The following is a 21,920-nucleotide window of genomic DNA, read 5'->3' on the forward strand; positions in this document are numbered from 1 at the left end:
CCAAATACAGACATACTTGGGGGTTAGGGCTTCAACATATGAATTTGGGGGACACAAACATTCAGTTTATAACAGCGTGCTTAATGATCACAGGAAATTAAGCATCCATAAATGCACTTCTCTTCATGCTCAGGGTCTGACTTCTCTGTTGGGTGGATTTCCACCCATGTGGACATTCTTTGTATCTTGCTTGTCTTCTCTCACCCCACTTTGGCCCACCATGGCTCCCTACCCCTACCCCGAACATTCCACCCAGTGACATCTACTCTCCTATGTTCCAACTAATGTCTTCAGATATGAATTGTTTGAGAAGGGAAGGAGAAAGGAGAGGGGGAAAGAAGAAGATAGGAGAAAGGAGGAGGAGGAGAGAAGGGGGCAGGGGATATAAGCTTTAGTTTGTGAAGAATATTTATTTTCCTATGTTGCAGAATTCTAGGCTGATGGTTTCTTCCTTTCAGAACTATAAATCTGTTCTACTGTCTTCTGCTCCCAAAATCAGCTGCCATTTATACATTTGTTCCCCATTTTCTTCTGACTTCTTGCATTATTTTTTGCTTATCTCAGCACTTCGATTACAATGTGCCTACAATCGTTCTTAGTAATGATTCTGATTTGGCTTTACTTAGTGTTTTAGAATTGTAACTTAACATTTTCTTTTAAATATGGGAAATTTTCAGCCATTATTTCTTTGAATACTTTTCCCATCTCGTTCTCACTCTCCTCTTGGGATTTCACTTATAATTACATTAGTCTCTTTGATATTGCCTACATGTCCCTGATGCTCTGTTCATTTTTCTTTAACCTTTCTTCTTTTTTCTTTAGATTGGGTTATTCCTTTTGTTCTACTTCATGTTCATTGACTCTTTTTCTGCCATCTTAGTCTGCTATTAATTCTACCCAGTGAATCTTTCATTTATTAGACTTTTTAGTTCTATAATTTCCATTTGGTTCTTTATTATACATTTCTCTGCTGAGATTCTTCATATGTTTACTCATGAAGACCATATTTTTCTTTAATTCTCTGATGATAAAGAGTGGACTATAATTCATGGCAGCTTTATTCATAATAGCAAAATGTTAGGAACAACCTAGATATCCTTTAACGGGTGAATGGTTAAACAAACTTCAGATAGGCCCTTTGAGCTGGTGGAAATACCAGCCTAAACATTATTCCAAATCTCTGAAGTAATATCCATACAATGGACTGTTACTCACTAATAAAAAATAAAAAAATATTAACACATGCAACAACCCAGACTGACCTCAAAGGCATTACACTTAGTGAAAAAAAGTCAGTCTCAAAAGGTTATATGTTGTATGATTCCATTTATTATTATTATTTTTAAAGATCTATTTATTTATTTTTGGCTGTGTCGGGTCTTAGTTGCGGTACGTGGGATCTTCATTGAGGCATGTGGGATCTTTTGTTGCGGCGTGCAGGCTCTTCATTGCAGCTCTCGAGCGTCTCTCTAGTTGTGGCATGTGGATTTTGTCTTCTCTAGTTGTGGCTCCAGCCACGTGGGCTCTGTAGTTTACAGCACGCGGGCTCTCTAGTTGAGGCGCGTGAGCTCATTGCTTGTGGCACACAGACTTAGTTGCCCCAAGGCATGTGGGATCTTAGTTCCCTGACCAGGGATCGAACCTGCGTCCCCTGCATTGTAAGGCGGATTCTTTACCACTGGACCACCAGGGAAGTCCCTCCATTTATTATTATTTATTTTAAGTCTTTATTGAATTTGTTACAACATTGCTTCTGTTTTATGCTTTGGTTTTTTGGCCCGAGGCATGTGGAATCTTAACTCCCTGACCAGGGATTGAACGCACATGCCCTTCATTGGAAGGCAAAGTCCTAACCACTGGACCACCAGGGAAGTCCCTCTATTTATTATTGAAATGGCAAACATTACTGAAATGGCAAAACCACAGATGGAAGCCAGGGGCAGGGATAAGGGCTGGAGTCAGGGTGGGTGTAATTACAACAAGGTAGCAGGAGGGTGTTCTTTTGTGGTGATGGAACAGTTCTGTATTTTAATTGAGATGGTGGTTACATAAATCTATATATGGGATAAAACTGCATAAAAGTTCACACACACACATGAATGCATGTTAAAATGGTAAAAGCTGAATAAAGTCTGTAATCTAGTTAACATACCAATGTCAGTGTCCTGGTTTTTATGCTGCACTATCATTATATAATTTGTCACCCTTTGGGGGAAACGGCAAAAAATACATAGGGCTCTTTGGACTGTTTTTGAAATGGTCTGTCAGTTTATAATAATTTCATAATAAAAATTTGAAAATTTGAAAAATGATCTATACCTTACACCATACAAAAAATTAAGTCAAAATGTATCATAAACCTAAATGTAAAACCTAAAACAATGGACTCCCCTGGTGGCACAGTGGTTAAGAATCCACCTGCCAATGCAGGGGACACAGGTTCGAGTCCTGGTCCGGGAAGATCCCACATGCCGCAGTGCAACTAAGCCCATGCACCACAACTACTGAGCCTGTGCTCTAGAGCCTGTGAGCCACAACTACTGAGCCCATGTGCCACAACTAGCAAAGCCCGCGCGCCTGGAGCCTGTGCTCCGCAACAAGAGAAGACACTGCAATGAGAAGACTGCGCACCACAACGAAGAGTAGCCCCCCCTCGCCACAACTAGAGAAAGCCCGTGTGAAGCAACAAAGACCTAACGCAACCAAAAATAAATAAATAAAATATAAATAAATGTATTTTTTTAAAAAACCTAAAATGATAAAGCTTCTAGGAGAAAACATTTGTAATCTTGGACTAGGCAAAGATTTCTTAAATGTAACACCAAAAGCACAAAAACATATGTTTCACATATGCAAACAGGTATCAAAACCTAACTTGTATGTGTTAAACGGTGCAGTTCATTGTTGACAAGTGTTTATAATTGCCTGTTTCTTACCCTTTGCTTTGTCTTGACCAAACTTTAGTGAGCCTTCTCTCTTTCCTATATAGGCCCTTGAACTCTGTTTGTCTCCACAAAATAAAATGGAACAAGTATCCCCACCCCTTCCCAGCTTCTCCTGGCAATCAGCTGACCAAAAGACAACTTCCTATCAGACCTCACTGGCTATTCTCCCCTGCTTATCCAGCTTCCCCATAAAAGATTCTGCTTATCTCTGTTTGCTCCCACATTTACCCTATAAAAGAAAAACCTTTTTGTTTGATTTTGAGACGCTTCCAGATGTCTGAGATCAGCGTGTTCTCCTTACTACAATAGTCTTTCTTCTGGATAAAGCCTTTTCTTATCTAAGTCCGAATTTGGGTGGGTTTTTTTTACACTGTATTCAATTATACTTCAATACAGCTGTTAATTTTTTTTTCACAACTACTGTGCAAGACAGACAGATGGCTTCATAAAAGAAAAGAGAATCCGGAAATAGACTATGTATACAGGAATTTTGTTTATGGTGAAAGTACCATTTTAAATGGTTTTGCAACAACTGACAATGGGTAAAAGTTAATTCTCTAGCTCACTCCACATGACCCCCCCCCTACCAGTTATAGAGCTAATACAAAAAACGGTAATTACAAAAATGCTAGAAAAAATTATAGAGGGGCTATATGATGATAATCTTGAAACACGAGTAAAACTTGTACCTTGCTCAGTTAACAAAACTATGGGGGAAACTAAATGCCATGACATACTGTTGGTAAAGTGCAAACTGACACAGCCTTTTTGTACAAAATTTGGTAGTCTCTAATAAAATTAAAAACACGCATACTTTGCAATTCAATAATTCTACCTTTATGTAAGTATCTTAGAGAAATACTTGTATATGTATGTATGCACACACACACACACACATACATGGAGCATATACAAGGATGTACTGTTTTCATCAGAAAAATACTAACTGCAGTGAGTAAATGTCCTTTAATGAGTATGGTGAAATAAATCACAGTATATCCTTATACTGAAATACTAATCAGCAGATTAAAGGATTATGTGTAAATAACATAATGACATGGAAAAAATCTCCAGGATATATTAATAGAAAAAAAAAAACTCTGCATGCAATGTATTAAGTCGGATTTCATTTATGTAAAAAAATAAAATCCTAAAACAAACCCAACTATGGTACAAATGTACATACTGTATATAGGTATATAAATGCATAGAATAAAATCTATAAAGAAACACACTAAACTTATAAGAATGATTACCACTGCAGAAGGAAGTGAAAAAATGTATGGGAGAAATAAATGGAAATTTTGCTTGGGCTTGCTATTTGAAACTTTTATACCAAGAAAAACACCTTTGATATTAGAGGGGGAAGAGGTACTTTTTTCAAGAGCAATTTGTAGTGCAAAAGCTCGAGAAGCAAATATAGACTATTTCAATTAGTTTGATAATGAAGTAAACAGTCAGGAGAAATCAAAACATATATAATATTTTAGGAGAATGCCTGGAAAGAAGAGCTTGGTCATCCTAACTGTATAACATTAATTTAGAGACTAAACATAACCTCATTAGGCTTTATTTTCCTCATTTGAAAATGAGAATATAAAAAAAAATCAACCTCCTAGAGTTATTATGAGAATCATACCATGGAAAACATTTAGCAGAGGCTGCTGACATGCAGCAATAGTGCAATGAAGGCCCATGACAATTTCGTCATAAAATACATACTGCCTGGGAATTCCCTGGTGGTCCAGTGGTTAGGACTCTGTGCTCTCACTGCCGAGGGCTCAGGTTAGACCCCTGGTTGGGCAACTAAGATCTCACAAGCCAAGCGGCACACCCCTCCTCCCAGAAAACAAAAACAAAAAACATACTGCCTTTCTAGAATGTAAAGCCTTCTGGCAAAAGCCAGGGATGTGTGGTCAGGTAAGGGAGAAGAAGCAGTACTTGTGGAAAAGATTGAGAATATAGTAAAGTTTACATACAATTGAAGTAATTTCTTTAAAATTTAAATTTAATTTTTTTTAATTTTTAAAATTTAATTAAAAATTTTTTCCTCCTAAGCCTTGTCTAGGAAGTCTTAAGTAGGCCGTTTTGAGAGGAGAATGGCTGAGATATAGAAGAAGAAGAATAAAGATGGGTACAGACTTATGGCAGTAAATGTGGGTAACAGGTGTGAGAAAGCCAAAGAGAGGTAGGTGAACTGAAGCTTACTAAAGGGAGAATGTTAATTTGAGTAGTAAGAACTTTATTAATGAAGAACTCTGGAGAGTGGGCCAGCTTCAATTTATTATTAAAATGAGGTCAACTGAATAAATGTTTCTGCAATGGCAGTGCCAGAATAGTAAAAGCTTATAAGTAAAGAGCCAAGAGAAAAACTGATTCGTTCTTTAAAATAAATAAATGACTCAGTAACCATAACAGAAATGGTAGAAGGTAGCAAAAAAACAGAAGAATAAACATGGCGCTTTCCTGGACACCAAAACAGATGACACCATTGGTTATGTTCTAGGAAGGAGGGGATGATCAATCCCAGGAACATATCCCCACAAGCAAAATACCAATCCTCATTTTGCCACTAAATTTTACTTTAGCTCCTATGCTAGAGTTGCCCAAAGCGAGCTATTTTATTCTTTTGCAAATCCCAAGGTAACTTCACAAAGCAAACATCACACATTAAACTGACCTTTGGAGTACCGCAGTCACACTCTTCCCCAGGGTCCACCAATTTATTACCACAGAAAGGAGCGCTGTAAGCTTCGTCAGGCTTTGGAATATTAAGAAGGCAGTTTCCACCTTTATTTAAAGTTAACTTCTCAAAGTCTTCTGCGCTGCAAGTGCTGAAGTTTCTGGAACCTCTGTAATAAACATGAAGAAAAAGATCTTAAGTCATAGCAATTACTCACTTTGAAAATTTTAAGTCATGTCTTCAACTGTCAAGAAGTGAACATTTAAAATGTCAGAGGAAGTTCCCTGGCTGTCCAGTGGTTAAGACTCCGTGCTTTCCCTACTAAGGGTCCAGGTTTAGTCTCTGGTCAGGGAACAAAGATCCTGCAAACCGCAAGACATGGCGAAAAAAATAAAAATAAAATGGCAGGGGCTTCCCTGGTGGTGCAGTGGTTGAGAGTCCGCCTGCTGATGCAGGGGACACGGGTTCGTGCCCCGGTCCGGGAAGATCCCACATGCGGCGGAGCGGCTAGGCTCGTGAGCCATGGCCGCTGAGCCTGTGCGTCCGGAGCCTGTGCTCCGCAACGGGAGAGGCCACAACAGTGAGAGGCCTGCGTACCGCAAAGAAAAATAAAAAATAAAATAAAATAAAATGGCAAAAAATAAAATGGCAGAAGATACAGAAAATATTCACAGAATCATAAATCTCAGCATCAGAAGAGACCTGAAAAATTATCTAGTCCTCTCTAGAATTAAGTTTTATTTGTCTTCCATAGTAAAGGTTCTTCAAATATGTGAAGCGAGCTCTGTTTCCCCAACCTCTTTTCACTCTGCTGAAATGACATTCCTGCGCTCCCCTCACTAACACTTACTAGGAGCTATGTGACAATAATGTGAATCCAGCAATGATGCACGCACTATAGCTACCGAGAAGCAGCATGCACAGGGCAGAATTTCAGCTACAGTTTGAGGTTTAAATGCCTCTGATGGTAATTTCTAAGAACTGTAGTTAATACTCTGAAGGCTAGGTGGGCTTCTAGAAACGGTCCAACTTGAACTGTCTATGTGATATTTATACGAACACAATTTTGATGTGTTTCTATGTGTTGCTGGGTTGTTTTTAGTTATTGTTTTAATCAGTAACAATATTTTTAGACAGTCCCACTGGCTATGTTCACTTTTGAAGACTAGTGGGAGACACACTCATCTATAAAACAAGAACCTTTGAGAAATCCAAGTCACATTAAAATTTTATTGGGGGCATTTGGTGCCCTGAAATAATCTCTTTTTCATCAGTTTGAGCAATGGTACCAAAAGTAACGGTGGGAATGAGAACCGTGTTACGCTACAGTGATTGAGAAAGCATTCCTATTGATTCCGTGTCTTCTGTACATCCAAGGAATCTAAGAAACAGATCCTTTCTGGGAGACTTTGTCCCCTGGGTAAACTCTTCTTTGCTAACCGGCCCAGAGTCTCCCAGGAAGTAGACAGTTCTGGCTCCTGGCTCTTCGAACTGGAAAGCAGTCACACAGAAAGTAAAGACCTAGCCCAAGATTTCCGACAATGACAAAAACACTCGTTTTCCACATTCTTCTTTTTCTTGCTACTCTCCGCTTAGGAATATTGTAAGGAGGAGTCCTTTTGTACAATACTGTTCCTTCAACAAATATTTGTGGAACATCTATCATGTACAAGGCACTCTTCTTCATGCAAGGGAGAAAACAGTAAACAAGGCAGACAAAAATCCCCACCCCTGTGAAGGCAACATTCTACTGAGTGAAACAGACTATAAACATAATGAAGAAATAAATTCAATAGTACATTAGAAGACAAGTCACGTTGGGGAAAAAGATGAGGAGGGGAAGAGGACGACCTCTGCAGGGGGAGGAGCGACTACAGTTTTTCAAAGAGCTGTCAGGACAGGCACTTCAAATACTGAGACAACTGAATCAAAACTGGATTTCTAGGGGAAGAACATGACTGGGAGAAGAAACAGTAAATGCAAAAGCCCGAAGGGAGAAGGCTGCCTGTTCAAGGAACAGATAAGGAAGCCAGCACGGCTGGAGTGGAGTGAGACAGTGAGGGATACAGGCAGCAAGGTGGGAAGAGGCCATTGCAAGAATCTGACTTTTTACGGTGAGTGAAATAAGGAGGGGGGAATGACACAATGGAAAGCGTGAAGCAGGAATGATGTGATCTGATTTATGTTTTAATAAGATCACCACGTTTGCTATGTTAAGCAGGAAGACGTCCACTCAACAGATGATGATGGACCAACGTGGCAGTGGTGAAAGCAGTAAGAAGGGTTTGGATTATTTATATGGTTTAAAGAAATAGGCAATGGGCTTCCCTGGTGGCGCAGTGGTTGAGAGTCCGCCTGCCAATGCAGGGCACACGGGGTCGTGCCCCGGTCCAGGAAGATCCCACATACCACGGAGCGGCTGGGCCTGTGAGCCATGGCCGCTGAGCCTGGGCGTCCGGAGCCTGTGCTCCGCAACGGGAGAGGCCACAACAGTGACAGGCCCGCATACAGCAAAAAAAAAAAAAAAAAGAAATAGGCATTAAGGCAAAGAATGGGAGAAAAGAGAAGTCAAGGGTGACTGAGATTTTTGTCCTGAGCTACTAGAAGGAAGGCGCTATCATTAACTATCACGGGAAGACGGGGGCAGAGCAGGTTTTAGGAAGGACAGCAAGAGTTTGAGTCTAAGGACCTCAAGTAGAAATGTCAAACTAGAGCATGTGATAATTATCTGATAAGCAAGGAGACTTCAATTTAAACAACCGTTTTTTTAAATTTCCTATTATTGTTCTTTATATGGCTAGTACATTGCCTACCACACAGTACATATTCAATAATGTTTTCTGTAAGAATATATTAATCAGCTGATAGTCACAGGAGTTGTACAGACATTATGTGTATATTTCCTACACTTGAGCTCCTAATTTTAATCTACAAAGTTCACCACTTCTGAATAGATTATTTTTGAAATAAGCTTGTTATACAGTCCTTGGAATACATTTTCTCATAGAAACAATGTTTTCTATGTGTGATCCTAAAGCAATCTACAAAAAAAAAAAATCTGTTTCACCCACAATGAAGTTGACTATAGTACTGAAAAGGATAACAAAATCATAACCACTTCTTATGCTGTTTAGTAGGTGGAGATAATAACAAACATCCCCACGTTGGCCTTCACTAACACTGTGGATAATAAAATGCAGATATTCTCTCCCTGGTCATCCTTGGATGTCATCTACAATAATAAGAAGGATGATCTTTCTCCTGATACTTGGCTTGAATCATAGCAACTAAAGTACCCCTACTCTCTGTCACTTCTGGGTACTAAGATATGAATCTAAAGCATCTCCAAATCTCTTTTGTCATATCTAGGTGAGTTTTATAAAACTGATTCAAAAGGAGATAGATGGGACTAACAGTGATGGAAATGGTCTACCAGGATATGACCAAAAAAAACCAACTATCATTTAAAACATTCTCTCTATGACTAATCTGGAAATAACCAAAACACATTTCCACCACTACCATCCTTATCCCCACAGCCTAGGAATAGGAAGTCCTAAGAAAGAACTCTAAGTGATGGCACTTAATTAGATTTTTTTTCTAAAAAAAAGAGCACTCTTTTAAAAGCCTCCGATTATGGAGGCTTTCTGATGTAGGTGGCATTGAGGGACAGAATTAAGAAAGCCATTTCTCTAGAAAGGTACCTCCCAGGAAGAGCACCCCTCACACGTCCAGGAATCCAAGAGCAGTGTGTGAGGGGAATACTACCAGGTCCCTCAACTATCTTAAATAATGATAAAAATTATATTACAAAGTTAGATTATCCACTTTTTAAACAGACCTGGATCCAACTGATTATCTGTAAAAACTCTAGCATCTATATCACTTGCATCTAAAAAAAAAGCCTAACTTATAACAGTCAACTAATGTTCATGAAATAGCATATGAAGTAGAAGGTGAGAAACCCGTCCTCAAAAAGAAGATTTAATATGCCAAAGATAACATAATCCTACTTCTCAAATTATTTCTTACCAAAAATTGTTCAAATACAATGTCCAATACTTTATCAAAACATAACATGAAGACACAAGATACTGTGAGAGCAACTATAAAAAAATTAAAAGACACTATAAGGGGAAAAAAAAAAACAGATATAGTCCCATAAAGTCTCCAGATACTAGAATTATCAAACAATAACCCAAAAAGAGAAAATCTGTGCTTGCTATGGTCAGAGAGAAAAATGAGAAGCTTGAAAATTTTAGCAGGGAACTAAAATCCACAGTTGTAATACAGCAGATTTGATGTGTTTTTCTAAAACACATTCTTTACACATTTAAAATACCCTGAAATTGAGATTCATCTTAAAATTTGTATTAACTTGATAGGCACCATTTTTTCATTCTAAGTGGTATGTTAATAATGGTATCTTATAATCAGTGTCACCTACATTTGCATAAATACAGTGTATTAGTGATCATATTAAACATAAGTAGATTAAATGATTCAATTAAGAGATAAATATTGCCAGGCTGGATTAAAAAAATAAAACCTAAATATAGGTTGTTTAGAAGCATATATCTAAAACACAAGAATAAAGAAAAGTTCAAAGTAAAGGAATAGAAAACATATACTGTCAACATTACCAAAAAAAAAAAACAAAAAACAAAAAACAAATCTGGGACAGCTAAATTAATATCAGACAAAACTGACCACTCAAGCTAATGCAATAAAAAAGGAAATGAAAGACATACAAATTGGGAAGAAAGAAACAAAACTGTCTTTGTTTGCAGATCTCTGCCTGCTGCTGGACTGCTGCAGCTTGTGCCCAGACCCACGCTGAGTGCCCACACCAGCCCTTCTTGTCCCAGCACTGCTCCCCCCACCCCGGGGAGAGGGTGCTGGTGCTGGGAAAGGGGACACCACACACTTAAAGGGAACAGAGTGGGCTCAGACCCAACCCTCAGCGCTTGTGCTCCAGCAACTGGGGACCAAACCCCACACCCGATGGGGCAGTGTTGGCCACTGAGCAGAGAGGAAGTCCCGCCACAAACCCAGCTCCAGCTCCAGCCCCTCCATCCCCAGTCCCAACCCCTGCTAAGGTGATAGCTTCCAGCACACACGGAGGAAAGACATGACTTGTGTTCATGTCAAATCCAGCTCTCCCATGAAAATACAAATAATGCAATTTAAAAAATGGGCCATACACCACATTAACAAATTGAAGAATAAAAACCATATGATCATCTCTATAGATGCAGAAAAAGCTTTTGACAAAATTCAATATCTGTTTAGGACAAAAACTCTTCAGAAAGTAGGCAGAGAGGGAACATACCTCAACACAATAAAGGCCATATAGGACAAATCCACAGCTAACATCATTCTCAATGGTGAAAAGCTGAAAGCATTTCCTCTAAGATCAGGAATAAGACAAGTATGCCCACTCTCGCAACTTTTATTCAACATAGCTTTGGAAGTCCTAGCCACAGCAGTCAGAGAAGAAAAAGAAATAAAAGGAATTCAAATTGAAAGAGAAGAAGTAAAACTGTCACTCTTTGAAGATGACATGATGCTATACACAGAAAATCCTAAAGACCCTACCGGAAAACTACTAGAGCTCATTAATGAATTTGGTAAAGTTGCAGGATACAAAATTAATGCACAGAAATCTATTGCATTTCTATACACTAACAACAAAATATCAGAAAGTAAAATTAAGGAAACAATCCCATTTACCATCACATCAAAGAATAAAATACCTAGGAATAAATCAACTTAAGGAGGCAAAAGACCTGTACTCCAAAAACTATAAGACACTGATGAAAGAAATTGAACATGACACAAACAGATAGAAAGATATACCATGTTCTTGGATTGGAAGAATCAATATTGTTAAAATGACCATATTATTCAAGGCAATCTACAGATTCAATGCAATCCCTATCAAATTACCAATGGCATATTTCACAGAACTAGGACAAAAAATTTTAAAACTTGTATGGTAACACAAAGACCCTGAATAGCCAAAACAATCTTGAGAAAGAAGGATGGAGCTGAAGGAATCACACTTCCTAACTTCAGACTATATTACAAAGCTACAGTCATCAAAACAGTATGGTACTGACACAAAAACAGAACTATAGATCAATGGAATAGGATAGAAAGCCACAGAAATAAGCCCACGCACTTATGGTCAATTAATCTATGACAAAGGAGGCAAGAATATACAATGGAGAAAAGACAGCCTCTTCAATTAGTGGTGCAGAGAAAACTGGACAGCTACATGTAAAAGAATGAAATTAGAACATTCTCTAACACCATATACAGAAATAAAGTCATAATGGATTAAAGACCTAAATATAAGACCAGATACTATAAAACTCTTAGAGGAAAACACAGGCAGAACACTTGTTGACATAAATTGCAGCAATATTTTTTGGATCCCTCTCCAAAAAATGAGTAACAAAAATAAACAAATGGGACCTAATTAAACTTAAAGGTTTTTGCACAGCAAAGGAAACCATAAACAAAACGAAAAGACAACCTATGGACTGGGAGAAAATATCTGCAAACGATGCAACCAACAAGGGATTAACTTCCAAAATATACAAACAGCTCATACTGCTTAACATCAAAAAACAAACATCTCAATCAAAAAAATGGGCAGAAGATTTAAATAGACATTTCTCCAAAGAAGACATACAGATGACCAACAGGCACATGAAAAGATGCTTAATATCGCTATTATTAGAGAAATGCAAATCAAAACTCAATGAGTTATCACCTCACACCAGTCAGAATGGTAATTACTAAAAAGTCTACAAATAATAAACGTGGGAGAGGGTGTGGAGAAAAAGGAACCCTCCTATACTGTTGGTGGGATGCAAATTGATGCAGCCACTATGGAAAACAGTGTGAAGTTTCCTTAAAAAACTAAAAATATAGCTACCATATGATCCTGCAATCCCATTCCTGGGCATACACCTGGGGAAAACTAATTCAAAAAGATACACATTACTCCAATCCAAACAATTCATTGTTTATTTTTAGCATTAAACAAATGTTCAATAAATAGTTTTTAAAAAGAAAAAGGAAAAAGAATAAAAAGAAAGAATTCAGTTACTCACGATGCTCCTGAATTCATGATGCAGCTCTTTGCTCCACAATAACAATCTCTCCCATCATCATGATTCATTCCAAGGTTATGACCCAACTCATGAGCAACAATGGACGCAAATGTCTCCACCGTGATTTGCCCAAACTGCCCAAACACAGGAAGGTATTCATTAGGTTTCTGAACAAAAAGGATATGCTTTTTGTTTCTCAGATTACTTTTTCACAAAAGGAAATTCATCACTACATTATTGATAGCCTACGTGATAAAGCAAGCATCCAGCATCAGTGTGTAGACATTGCAGTCTAGTAGGAAACTGGTGTGACTTAACATACTGATGATAGAGATAGACTCTTTAAGCAACAGATCAATTCCTTTAGCACCAACAGATTATTCATGGTGGTTGATGGGAAAACAAGTTCATGGTTCTGACTTAACTTTCTCAAATGGAAGCTCTGTTTCCTCATCCATAAAAAGTGAGGCGCTAATAAACACACAACAAACATTAGAAAACTTAATCCAGTCTCCAGGGAAAGAACACATCTGCCACTTCTACCATGTCCCTCATAATAGCCAAAATATCGCTGTAAGGACTAGGAGAGGAAGTATAGAGTCACTGAATGCTGGACATTTCCTAATGCAGATTCCAAAGATGATCATCAAGAACAAAACGTACCACGTTAATCCCGCCCGCGTGGCTCCTTGAACACACTGTTCCCACAAACGCCATTCCCGCGGTCCCACCAAAACCTTTCTTCCTAAATGAAGAGAACAGGTAAAAGTTATAAAATGTACTTGGGGAGGAAAAGGTACACATTGCTCCTATTTCTTTGGGTAATCTTAAACTGATTGGTAGACCCTACGAAAACTGGGAGAAAAATAGCAAAGGTAAATAACATTTTAAAAATCACAATTCAATTAAAGACATCTCTTTTTTTATTATCAGAGTGGAGATTAAGATTACAAATTCATTTTTCAGACAAATGAAGATACATTTTTGATATCAAACCAAGTTGTTTTGTACCTTCTAGATGAAAAACCTTCCTAAAATGCAGTATATCTATTTATTCAAAAACTCTATTGAGATCAGGTAACAAAATGACATATTCACACAGGAGGCTGCAGGCAGGGAGCACAGGGAACAGAAGAGTCACGATGGTCTCCGTGTGGCTGCTCAATCATCGCGGACACACCTGTATCTTAGGACCTGGTCCCTCTGCCTGGAACTCTCCTCCCCAATATACAGCCCTAACTCACTCCCTCACCTGCTTCAGGTCTTTACACAAAGGTCATCTTCTCATTGAGGCCTTCCCTCACCAAGTTACCTAAAATTTCAACCTCACTCCCCCCAATACTTCTATCTCTACCCTCCCTGCTTTATTTTTCCTCCTTACTACTTATCATTATTTAGCATATTATATACACTTATTTATCTCACTTATGAGGTAAATCTCCTCCACCATAATGTGAACTCCATGAGAGCAAGAATTTTTGTCTGTTTTGTTCACTGCTATACCCCAGAGCCTAGGAATACATCTAATAAATATCTTTTTTTTTTTTTTTGCGGTACGCAGGCTTCTCACTGTTGTGGCCTCTCCCGTTGCAGAGCACAGGCTCCGGACGCGCAGGCTCAGCGGCCATGGCTCACGGGCCCAGCCGCTCCGCGGCATGTGGGATCTTCCCAGACCGGGGCACGAACCCGTGTCCCCTGCATCGGCAGGCGGACTCTCAACCACTGCGCCACCAGGGAAGCCCAATAAATATCTTTTAAATGAATGAATAAACCCTTCTCTCGGGCATCTGAACAGCCAGGACAAGAGGCCTAGAGATATTGACATAGGGGGATTGCCAAGAAAACATTTTAGCCAGATCACCCTGTAGTGAACCCCACAGTCCCCAAGCCCCACTTATGCCCTCAATGCTTCCAAAAGGAATTTTAGTACCCCATTCCTAACCACAAACAACCAGGGATTATCAGATATCTGGGAAACACCTCTAACATGGCAGATGGAGACCAAACAGAGGAGACAGCTTGGTAGGTGTGGTTGGGCAAAGCACAGGGAGTGTGCCTGGTGCCTGTGCCTTTTGTGAATGAGAAGGCACGCTCACTGCCAGGGTATGAGGACACTTCCAGGTACAATTTTACTAAAAATTATTAAAAATGTCAGGACATTTTAAATAATTTTTAGTAAAAGAATTTCAGAAGAAAGAATTTTTTTAGTATTTTTAAGTGAGGGTTTTGTATTAACTTTTGGAATATATTTGTATTAAGTGATTACATAAGCTTAAGTTTTATTATGGTTCCATGAAAATACTATGTAGAAAGAAGAAAATTTTTAAAAATATATCAGAAATATCTCAAAGAGAGTTTAAAAAAATTATTATGTCCATGAAATAAGAATTTGACCAGCTCTCTTCTCTTCTCCGCCATCCTATGTATGGTTAAATTTGCTTCTCGCCATGTCTTCTCACAAGACTTTCAGGATCAAGCGATTCCTGGCCAAGAAACAAAAGCAGGGAATCGTCCCATTCCCCAGTGGATTCAAATGAAAACTGGTAATAAAATCAGGTACAACTCCAAGAGAAGACATTGGAGAAGAACCAAGCTAGGTCTGTAAGGTGCCTCACAAATGAGGTGGCACACATTTTTGCTGGGTCAGGGACACTTGCATCTTACCATATCACTCTGAGAACATCACTACTACCCAAACAGCTGGATGGGTTTTATTAGGAAAGTGATTTTCTCTTTGTGTCAGTGTTTCTGCACTAATGCTTTGGCTCAGTAGTCAATATGTGGAACCTTTTGTTGGGATAAAAAAAAGAGAATTTGACCATATAAAAATTTTAAGGGGGACAAAAAAGAGCTAAATATTAAACATTAAAAATAAGATAGCTGAAATGAAAAACTCAATAAAAACCTTAGAAGGTAAATTTAAAGAAATATCCAGAAAGCAGACAAAAAGACAAAGAGAAGGAGACAAAAGATAGTAAAATTAGAGGACAAGCACAGGAAACTCAATACCTGAGTAAAAGGAATCCCAGAAGGAATGAAGAATAAAAATAAAGAGGATGAAATCATCTACAAAATAATTTGAGAAAAATTCCTAGAACTGCAATTTCAAGATTGAAATTACCCACTAAGAACACAACATAATGAGTGATAAAAGACCTATACCAAAGCATAGATAGCATCAGGAAAATTTAGAAGCCTGGGAACCAAGAGAAGATCCTACAAGTTTCCAAAGAAGAAAAAAAAAAAAAAAAAAGGCCACATACAAAAGATCAGCAATCAAAATGAATTAAAGCTTCTCAATAGTAATTCTGGAAGTCAAAAGACAATGGCAATGCCTTCAAAATTCTGAAGGAAAAAATTTCGTGCTTAGAATTTTATACTCAGCAAAATAACCTGAAATTTACAAAACAAACTAGAAAGCACACCTCTGAAAAGCTGAGTTACTTAAGCCCTAGGATAATCAGAGTTCAAACTGAGATAATTTTTTTATTAATTGAAGTACAGTTGATTTACAATGTTTTATTACTTTCTGGTGTATAGGAGATAATTTTTAAATTCTCTTTCGAGACCGTGAAACACATTTTCCAACGTGCAAGCGGTCAAAATTTTTTCTTTCAATATATCCTTACACAAGAAGAAACTAGAAAACATGCCATACCAAAATGAGGAAGTAAACCCAAGAAAGAGGAAGAAGGACATGGGATAAAGGTTAAAGAGGCTCCAACACAAAAGAGAGGTCTTATTATCATACTTTCCCTTGGCCTATAGTAGCAAAAATTTTCCTCATTTAAATGAATACTCAAAAACCTTAACAGAATATGATCTTAATAAAAGAAAAAAAGCAAAAATTATTATTCTGACCATGCCATTAATAGTACCTTTAAAAAAAAATCACTTACAGAACTAGCTGTGCACTGTCATGTCTCCGACGTGTTATAAGAAACTTTTCCCGCCACTGTACGAAGTTCCCCAACACATCACCCGCACCTCCGATTATGTTGATCAGATTTCCATTTGTCCAAATCTCCAGCCCAACTAGCACAATTCGAATATTTAACATGATGTACATCTGTAAAGAAAACAAATAAAAATATATAAAATTTATTAAAGAATATGAGAATAATTCCTGGTTATATATCCGAAAAAAGCAAAAACACTAATTCGAAAAGATATGTTCACCCCAATGTTCACAGCAGCATTATTTACAATAGCCAGGATATGGAAGCAATCTAAGTGTCCATCAACAGATGAATGGGTAAGACGGTGAGGTATATATATACACATACATACAATGGAATATTATTCAACCATAAAAAGAATGAAATTTTTGCCATTGGCAGCAGCATGCATGGACTTGGACAGTATTATTCTAAGTGAAATACGTCAGAAAGAGAAAGACAAGTACAGTACGGTATCACTTATATGTGGAATCTAAAAACATACAACAAACTAGTGAATATAACAAAAAAGAAACAGACTCACAGATATAGAGAACAAACTAGTTGTTACTAGTGGGGAGAAGGAAGGGAGGGGGCAATACAGGGATAGGGGATTAAGAGGTACAAACTATTATATATAAAATAAGTTACAAGGATATATTGTACAACACAAGGAATAGTAGCCAATATTTTATAATAACTATAAATGGAGTATAACCTTTAAAAATTGTGAATCAGCATACTGTACGCCTGTAACATATATAATATTGTACATCAACTTTGCTTCAATAAAAAATAATACAATAAAATAAAGAATATGAGAGTATCTTTTAAGTAACACAACTACTTAAATTAAAAACAGGACTCCTCCCCTCCAAAAAAAATTCCCTTCCATATAATGAGACTCTAACTTCTCAGGGGTCTCAGTTTCCTCATCCATAAAACAAAAGTAAAGATTCAAAATCCTTTTTATCTTCCATTCCAAAATCTGACAAACTCCGGATATTTAAAGTTTTGGGTATTTTGATTCCAAAACTTTCCCTAAGCTAATGCAAGCCTATTTATAGTCCATATTTAGCTCACTTAATGTAAATATTCATATATTTCACTACAGAAATATCAATGAGGTTGTTTACAAGGTGCTACCCCAGGACCCTGTTGGAGGTGTAATGTAATACATAGTGAACTATATGTTATAAATGTATGCGAAGTGAACTATACTACCTATCTAAACTCTTATCTAAAATTCTAATGACATGCACCCCAAAGGTTTCAGATAAAGGATTATGGAACTCATATCTATTTCACAGAGATACTGTGAGGAATAAATGAGTTAATAAATGTAAGGCAATTGACTCAGTTTCTAGAATGCTATAAATATCCAATAGAATGCTATCATTATCATCATCTTCATTATTATGCTTGGTATTCGTATTAGGGGAACAACTTAGAGATGAAATTATCTTATAAGAACACGTAGCTATTTCTCCAATATCTCCCACTGGATGAATAAACTCCAAAATCTCAAACCAAATCCCTCCTTCCCTCTCTCTCTCACATAGACACACACACACACACACACACACACAGACACACACACACAGTGTCATAGTTTCAGAGGAGGCAGTCTTATTTAAAATAAGATTCTCTCAGTAAAAATTCAAAGATCTTTTTATAAATACCAAAGTACCTTAGCCTCTCTGCTATGAAATAAAAGTCATATTTTATGGCAAGATGAGAAAAATTTAAACAAATACATGTTTCTCTGCCCTTTGGTCTCCTCTCTCCCCGCACTGTGCATTGTGTATCTGCATTAGGCATCGACCAAACCTCCCCCATTGGCAGAAATACCTGCTCAACCATAAAGAGTAGCATTCTCCTAGCATCAGTAAGACAACTCCTTAAAAGATAACATTCCTTCGTGACCTGTTAGGGGCCACGATGATAATTAAGTCTGGATTGTGTAAGCTGTCAATAATACCTCATTGAATGTACAGCTCTCTGTCTCAAAAAACTTATATAACTGTATCTTGACTTCTAACGAGGGGAACAGTTCTTAGAGCTTTCTGAGATGCTCTTCCTGGGTTATAATCCTCAAATCTGATTTAAAAAAATTTTCCATTTCTTTCTTAGATCAGCTGATGAATTTTTCATTGACACTACTCTAAAGATAAAGTAGATGCTAATTCGAAATCTCTTGCTTGTCTCAGAGTCTCTCTCTCTACAATTATACTTCACTTTTAAACATAAAAAAGTTACAAAACAAATTAGAGAGCAGACCCCTGAAAGACTGAGTTACTTACTTAGGCTCTAGAATAATCAGAGCTCAAAATGACACAATTTTAAAATTCCATTCGGAGACTGTGAGAGGACAGGACAGAATAATCCCAGCTGATAGAAAATACAACTCACGCTATCCAAGTAGTTTGCTAAAAGAATCATCTCTTCTCGCACCGCAGTCTGGTTTCTTCCCATCATGTCATACTGAAAAGCAAAGAAGGGAAATCACTATCACCAAAGCAATTTAAGAATAAAATTTCTATAATCTCTTACAATGAAGATAAGAATCCAAATATTTCCTCTGAACCAAAAACTGAGGCACTTAGACATTCTCCTGCATTTCAAGTCTAAAGGATACATTTTAGTGATAAATAGGAATAAAAGAAAAGCAGGTATGTGGGTGAAATGAATAATAATGAAAAAGCACCGAAATCTTAATTTTATCCAAAGCAGTATAACTTTAAAATGAGTTTTGTACTTAACAGTCTTTAATTCATTTTAATGCAAAAATATTTTCAAGCATTTCACAAAGGTAGAGTTTAAAACAATCAAAATGCATAGATAAAGGAATGAAAGACAATCTGAAAGACTTCCTGGTCCTTTCACTTCTTAGGCTAATGACATTACCAATAACCAATTTCTAAACTCTGGGCTAAATTAATTTATCAGAGATTAACCAATGTTCACTAGTGAAAACATTATATGTAGATAGAAATATAGAGATATATAAAAGTTTAACCATATTAAGCCAAACAGTTGATTATGACTGATTCACTTCTTTGAGATCTAGCTAAATCCAAATGTCTATTTTAATATTATTTTAATATAAGCAATTTAATAACTAATTAAAAGAACATTTTAAAAAGAATATGTGGTTTTGCTCTATGATAAGGGCATTAATACCAGAATATATCAGATTTTATTAATTAGACATTTTATCATGATTCTCCTAAACAAGAAAAAAAATTTTTTTAATACATTTGACAAGGTTTGATTAAAATGGAACCATTTTTATTTTGAACCATTTTCTACCTATGTGGAGAGAGTAATAAAGAAAAACTTTTCAAATCTCTATTTTTGTCACTTGTCCACAACATTCTACAGGAACATTTTACACATTATCTGGGACAAAGTTGATGCTTGTTCATACTCCTTTATGCTTCTTCCTTCTACACTTGAGGATAATGAACCTATAATGAACAAATCTGAATATATTTCTATCTCTTAAAAATATGGCTTGTTTTTTTTCCAGTCTACATACAATAAGGGACTTTTTCAAAAAAACCATAAAAATCCTCAAAACTGTCTCTGCAGGTTACAAGAAAGGACTTGTCAATTGTGTTAAGTTTCTGCAAACAGCTTATTCGCACAAACAACAAAGTTGGCAGTACAAGTCAGACAAAACATTTCAAATAATCTATAGGTTAAATTATATAGCAGCTGTATCTAAAATTGATAATGCTGTAAATGCTGAAATAGATACATAACTTTACATGTGTGTAAAGCACAATTCTTAAGTATGAATAAAGGAAAATGCCCTGGTGTCATCCTGCACAATGAAATAAATAGTAAATGCTATGCTGACCTATTCTCTGCTCCCTTCTAAAGCATGCCAGAACCTGGAAGTTTTCTAACTCTTAAATAGAATAGATAGATAGATAGATAGATATCTCTTAGAGATACCTTTCTCTTAGATAGATAGTTTTCTATCTCTTAAATAGGTTAGCTGAAGTTCTAGAAAGAAAAGCAATTTTATTAGGCAACAAAGCAATATCTGATTAACTGGGTTTATCACCACAGTCCTTTAAATGTCTCTGAAAAAGTCTCAAGAGTTTAACTGCGAGGCAGAACAGTTTCACTTAAGAAATTTAGCATATGCAAATCACCCAAAAGAACAGGGGGAAGAAAATCACCAGTAAAAAATAAAGGTAGAGGTAATCTCATTTGCTACATTTAGTTCTGGAGGTATTAGGAATATCACGTATGAATATCAAGAAAAAAAGTCATTTTAGTTTTAAAATTACATTTAACAAAAATCAATACAAATACGTTATATTTAATATTTCCTTCATGGGATGCTCACTTCTCATCTGCTTTTCATGAAAAAGAAGAAAAACTGTCACCAATCATACCCTTTCCTTGTCTACGACAATGAACAGCTCCACATAGCGGGTCTGTGGCAGGACAGCTCTTCTTCTCTGTCAAACACACAAACATCATAAAGGCAAAAAAAAAAAAAAAAAAGGTATAAGGCTACACGTTTTTCATACATAATGATCTTACCCTAACCTCTAGTCACTTATTTCATGTCTGTTAAGAACTTCATAAAATGATTTTAACACATCCTAGATCAATAAAGCCAAAAAAACACATCTTTAAAAAAAAGTGGTATCTGCCATCTGTACTGATCTGAGAAAAATTCTACCTAGTTAAAGATAATATGAGTTATTCAAGTTTCCAAAGCAGAATAACTGATCTTCTAATATCTAAACTACACACACACACAGACACAGACACACACACACAGACACACAGACACACACACACACACACACACACACACACGTTAATAGGAAACTCCATCATCACTTTGTTGGGAGTAGAAGAAAGAATATCTGCCAATAACCTAGAGCAGAAGGAAGGGCAAGGTTGTCATTTTATTTTGTTATTGTTGCCCTTTATTTATTTGTTTTCCTTCCAGTTTCATTGAGATACAATCGACACTGACATACAAGGTTGCCACTTTAAAAAAAAATTAGTTTTGTGATTTTACAGAAATTTAGATAAAGTATAGAATGAGCTAAAATTTAATGTTTTCCAATAACTAAAAAGAACAGTACAAAAGTCAAAAGAATGAATGGCAGGAGAGACAATGAAAATAATGCCATACTAGTATGAGTTAATTAAAATACACCAGAAGGAAGAGGCACAAGCCTCTTCTAACACAGCG

At 36.9% G+C, this 21,920-nt stretch overlaps 1 protein-coding gene and 1 pseudogene across 2 annotated transcripts in view; one reads left to right on the forward strand and one right to left on the reverse strand.

Annotated features, from left to right (window-relative positions):
- ADAM9 (ADAM metallopeptidase domain 9) overlaps positions 1-21,920 on the reverse strand; it is a gene marked incomplete at both ends in the record, with an annotated part of 102,884 nt that overhangs the window by 45,224 nt on the left and 35,740 nt on the right. Inside the window, 6 exons of the mRNA XM_079726787.1 lie at positions 5,626-5,797; positions 12,753-12,886; positions 13,416-13,497; positions 16,652-16,821; positions 19,103-19,174; positions 21,103-21,168. Of these exons, the coding sequence (XP_079582913.1) occupies positions 5,626-5,797; positions 12,753-12,886; positions 13,416-13,497; positions 16,652-16,821; positions 19,103-19,174; positions 21,103-21,168 (696 nt within the window). The remainder of the gene's footprint in view (positions 1-5,625; positions 5,798-12,752; positions 12,887-13,415; positions 13,498-16,651; positions 16,822-19,102; positions 19,175-21,102; positions 21,169-21,920) is intronic.
- Positions 15,200-15,357, forward strand: LOC307068710 (large ribosomal subunit protein eL39-like; annotated as a pseudogene). Its single transcript has one exon. The product of its transcript is annotated as a large ribosomal subunit protein eL39-like (transcript).

The sequence above is a fragment of the Hyperoodon ampullatus genome, assembly GCF_949752795.1.
Source record: "Hyperoodon ampullatus genome assembly, chromosome: 20".
Classification (NCBI taxonomy): Eukaryota; Metazoa; Chordata; class Mammalia; order Artiodactyla; family Ziphiidae; genus Hyperoodon; species Hyperoodon ampullatus.